We start from the raw sequence: 5,409 nt of genomic DNA, 5'->3' as shown, positions 1-5,409 counted from the left end.
AGTGGCTCAAAATAAGTTGTTCCAGCAATGTCTTGTCACAGACTGATGTTGAGAGTCCTGCCATATACCAGTTACGAATTGATACCCTGGAGATTTGGGACTGTAGTGCTAGTGAGAAGGAACTGTCAAAGCTGCTCTCCTATCTCCCATATCTGAGCAAGTTAGAAATATACAGTTGTGAGAAGATAAAAATGGTTGGTGTGGTGGAGCAGCAGAAAACAACTCATAACATGGGCTTTGGACAAACTGGACCGCAGCAGCAAGAGACAAGAGGAGAGGAGGAGATAGCAACAGTAGCAGTAGGAGGAGAAGCACTTGTGCTCTTGCCTACCCAGCTGCAGGAATTGATGATCCAAAATTGCCCACAGTTGACCCTACTCTCCAGTTCGCTCAACCACGGCGGACAAGGAGGAGGAGGGCTCCAAGGCCTCCGCTCCCTCCGCAGATTGGATATAATTGGTTGCCCCAAGTTCCTCTCCTCTTATTCGTTCTCTGGTTTTCCTCTCCCCACCTCTCTCCAAATCCTAAATCTCAGGGATATCGAGGGCATTGTGACGCTGGAGCCCCTCTCAAATCTCACGATTCTGTACATATGTAACTGTGGGGATCTAAAAGGCGAGGGTGTGTGGCCTCTTGCACAGTGTCGTCTCGCAGTTTTATTCGTCTTGAAAACCCCCAAATTCTTTGCCAGTTCCGAGCCCCAAAATTCTCCCCTTTCCTGCAAAATTGAGATAACCACAGATGACCACACAGGTTTCCTTGCTGCGCCCATCTGCAGCCTCCTATCCTCCTCCCTCACCAAATTATACTTGTATTCATATGAAAATGATGAGGTGGAGCGCTTCAGTAAGGAGCAAGAGGATGCTCTTCAGCTCCTCTCCTCCCTCCAGGAGCTCAGGTTTCAATTCTTCTGCAAGCTGCAGTGCCTCCCAGCGGGGCTACACAGAATTTCCAGCCTCAAGACATTACGGATTGAATACTGTCAGGCCTTCCGGTCGCTGCCCAAGGACAGCCTTCCATGTTCTCTACAATATTTATATATCGCTCACTGTCCTGCCCTGAAATCGCTCCCCAAGGACGGCCTCCCAAGTTCTCTACAAAGTCTACGGATTTGGGACTGTCCTGCCCTGAAATCGCTGCCTGAGGACAGCCTCCCAAGTTCACTGCGAAAGTTAGATATCCAGGTTGGCAACAGCAAGGAGCTGATGTGGCAGTGCCGCAAGCTAAAAGGAACCATTCCTATAATCGAAGACTAATCCAAGGTAACAACCTCATGATATCTAATCTTTTCTGTACACGACCAATGCACGTTTTTGTGCGGTATTGGCATGATTTTTTTAGAAAAAACATGGTAACGGTAGGCCGGGTGGCTCATGAACCCCGTAGGTTGAATAAGCCACTTTTTTAATCTATCGTGCAGAGCTCTTCTCTGGTTTGTATATTTCGCGAGACTCATACTAGAAATCATCTCTGCATCCATGTGCAGTTTGAGTTTCCAGTGCAAGCATGGAGACATCAGTGGGTATCTTCCATCGTGTACATAATCTTGGTTAGTAGTTGCATAATCATCCAACTCCGATGGCTTCATACACTATTTAGAAATTTAATCCACGCGTATTTTTCTCTGTTAGCTGGATCTGTACTGTTCATATATTTGAGTAGTTCTAGACCGTGAACCCTGGAGTTCGAGCAAGGGCGAGAGCCACTATTAACAGATACAATGTTGCCCATTTTCGTTTTTTCACATTAGTATGTTCTATCAATGATCTCGTAAGGATTGGTCCCAAGTATTGGTCGCAAATCTACATTGAAATTAGAAGGTTGCTTGTCTAACCTGCTATTGATATATGTGTGCTTCCCAACGATGCCTATGTAACTATTGATTGTTATTACCAGTATCTGTTCATTGCTGAACACATTGTTTTTTGTGTTTCCATCACATCCTATTGTGTCCTTGGTGCAGGAACATGCACTGACGTTGTTCTCTGGTGGTATAAATGTTGTCAAGTCTGTTTTTCTGGAGGCCACTTTTTTGCTTTCATATATGAAGTATTCCACATGAATCAAATTCTCCCAAAGATTTCTCTATTGATGGAAGATTTCTTACCAAGTTTTTCAATTTTCTACCATTTGATAGTAGATGCAAATTCGTTCCAACTGCACTAATGCGCTTAAGCTGAAGTGATTTATGCATATCTTTATGCTCGCATGCTGCTTGGTCTCAAGTGAGTGCTATATTTCTTATTTCAGTTTCTTTATTTGCCCTGGACAAATTCTGATTAATTAATTTATTTCCAGTTTGGCTATTCTGGAAGCAGAATTTACGTGCAAGATCTCCTCGGAAGATCAAGGTTATTTTAGACCAAATCGATTCTCTAAATTAATCGATACTGTCGTCTCAGTTTCCATATTGCCAATTGAAACCATCCAAAGAACTCAGCGCAACACTTAGGTACCGGCCTTTTTCTTTCGTTTTTGCAGTTTTCTGCACGTGTCCATTTCGTAGTGGACTGATACTGTTATTTTGATGAACTGGAAACGAAAACAGAGTGTCATATATGTGTTAATGAGTTGGTATTATTACCATTTGTGTTTAATTCAGTTGAACAGTGTGCTACTGATAAAGAAAACCTTCATGCGTAATCAAGCTATGGCTCTCACCCAGGGCCACTGTTAGGAGTATAACGAGTGATCTGTAAATATGAGGATAAATATTTATTTCCCGTTTTACCAGAAAAAATTACACGTTAAGGTTTTTTTTAGCAAGTTTGACTGTTGGAGCCTCTTTGTTAAGTCTGACTTTTTTTTATCTCATTCAGATATGCATCCGCGGCGGTTGAGTGGTTCTTGCTGACACCATAGGGTCTAGCATCGGCCTCAATGGCGACGACGGCTGTCTGGCTGGAGTACCTCCTCCTCTGCGTCGGCTCCAGCTCCGACGCCTCGTGAACTGTCAATCAATAGAGCTTTCGTCGCTAATGCAGGTGCTGACCAATGGGTGGTTCAGGAGCGTCAAGCACCGGATGATGGTGCCAACGACTGAACCATCCATGCCTGCTGGGTGTCATTTTCTTCCAACTGCACACGCGTGCCTAGTGATCAGCCTGGAAGTACAAACGCCAGTCTGATATCTATGCAACTGTTATTCTGATGACTTGCCATTTTCTTCTGTGAGATCAACATGATTCCTCAACAGCACGCTTGCCGAACGACTGCTGTTAAACAAATTGTAAATCGTCCATAAGCTAGACAAATATAAGTAGCCATATCCTGTTACAATGCATGGAGCTAGCAAAAAAATAGGATTTTGGTTGAGGATTAAAGTCGAGAGTGACCAAAAGCATCACAGTTACCAGACCATTAGTGGCCACCAATATCGTTAGTGAAGAATATCACTGAAAGTGATCTCTGCAGTCATTTTACTGAAGCTCCATTGGACGTACTGTAGCTACCGCTGTTGATTGGTCCTCAAACTTTCCATGAGATTATGCAATGTTCTCCGGTCTCCGCTCCATATGAAACAAACAGTACTGGTAGCTGGTCTAAGTATCACAAGGTTCCAGGATAAAACAACCTCTCTTCCGAAGTAGTGCCAAACCACCGTTAACAAGAAACATTTGCGCACCCAAACTTTCTCTGACCCCATCTGCTCCTTCTCATTAGAAAAAGGAACTTGGAAAACAAACTTGAACTATAAAACTAACAGTCAATCAGTCCCAGTGTTGTTCCAGTGGGAATCAAGAAGGGAAACTCCAGAAATTATTTTCTCTGACTAGTCCTAGTGTTGATTAGTCCTCATTTTACAGTGAGATTGCAGAGATTCTTGTGAGCTTCAGAAATCAAGATATAACATAATAACTAGTCAAAGTTGCGATGCTCAACCTGATAAGGCAGTCAATGTCAAAGTTGGTGGAACCATTTCAGATGCAAATTTGCAGTCTAACATGCATCTGCTACTGGATTATTTTCATCCACCACTTGTTGCAATTTGAAATAACTTGTCAGTTTGGTTTAAAGCACGAAAAACTTGAACCATAATAGAATTTTTTTTTAGCCCCAGTGATGTTACACCGGAAATCAAGATGAGCACCTCAAGAAACTTTTTTATTGTTTTACCTACCATTGTTAATTAGTCAAACAAAAAAATAGAGTGAGGTTGCTCTACGCATTATACATTCTAGGTTGCCACATGGTAGTATATCATAAGATCGATAACACAAATAGCTTGTTTAAATATCATGGATCCAGATAATAAATTTTAAAGAACTGCAAACACATAAAATAATCAAGTTTGGACAGAATACCTAGGTAAATAGGGAAGAATAATTCCAAAAACAACTAATGCCAGTTTCAAACAACATACAAATGGATTGATTAAATCCAAATCACGGACATGACGCATATCACTAACAATATGGACACAGACCTCTTGGTCAAAAAAAATATGGACACAGACCAGTTGTAAAATGAATCTAAGCGTCTTTTGAAGCCCTCTTCTCTCGCAGAAGCTTGGCACTCCCTCCGTTGTCTTTCATTCTACATCTTAGACTAAAATTGTGTTCCATATTACTCTACATTATAGCTTTGTAATCAACCCAACACAGAAGACAGAAGCAATCCTACTTTCTCTGTTGGATGTCATTAATTTTAATGTAGCTTGGATTGGATATCCACATATCAAAGTAATAGTATCAAATGACTTACTAATTAGTCTTAAAGTTTGTAGAACGTAGACTAAATGAGAATGGTGGGAGTAGCTAGTTTTGCCAAGAACTTGTCATTGTAATACCTTGGTTCAAGCTGAAAGGCCATTAACTCTAGCACTCTATCTTTCAGTACAAAGAATGAGGCAGGTAATATCAGACTTAGTGCCTAGGTACGGATCAAGCACTATTGTCTTGGTGTTCCTGACAAACACTAATCAAGTTTGACCAGAATACCAACTGAGTTAGGTCAATAGGGAAGAATAATTCGAAAATGGACCAATGCCGGTTTCAACATCAACAACATACAAACGGATCAATTAAATCTAAATCACGGACATGATGCATATCGCTAACACGACGGACAGATCTATCAGTTGTAAAGTGGAACTGGACGCCTCGTGAAGCCCTCTTCTCTAACTGAAGCTTCCTACGCTGTTCCGCCAAGAACTTTTTTTTTTTGAAAGCTGCGTTTCCATTCAACAAATACGGAATACAAAGTAAACCGTACAGAGTACAAAGTGAAGAGCATACATACGCAAAGCAGAAACGCAACAACCAGCAGAACCGCCGACCACGCCGGGGAAGAAGAAGCCGCTCCACCACCTTACCCTCGCCGGAGAACGCTTCCTCGCATGAAGACGGCCGCAGAGCCCGTCCGCCACCACGTGACGGCACCTAAGGCGATGAACGAATCCGGCCAGCG

At 42.3% G+C, this 5,409-nt stretch overlaps 1 protein-coding gene across 1 annotated transcript in view; it reads left to right on the top strand.

Moving 5' to 3' along the window:
- LOC124655647 overlaps positions 1–1,630 on the top strand; it is an 18,145-nt gene extending 16,515 nt beyond the window's left edge. Inside the window, exons 2-3 of the mRNA XM_047194509.1 lie at positions 3–1,262; positions 1,421–1,630. Of these exons, the coding sequence (XP_047050465.1) occupies positions 3–1,256 (1,254 nt within the window). The 3' untranslated portion in view covers positions 1,257–1,262; positions 1,421–1,630. The remainder of the gene's footprint in view (positions 1–2; positions 1,263–1,420) is intronic.
- Positions 1,631–5,409: the final 3,779 nt, after the last annotated feature.

Source organism: Lolium rigidum, chromosome 5, assembly GCF_022539505.1.
Source record: "Lolium rigidum isolate FL_2022 chromosome 5, APGP_CSIRO_Lrig_0.1, whole genome shotgun sequence".
Lineage (NCBI taxonomy): Eukaryota > Viridiplantae > Streptophyta > Magnoliopsida > Poales > Poaceae > Lolium > Lolium rigidum.
This window is presented reverse-complemented; position numbering and strand designations above follow the sequence as displayed.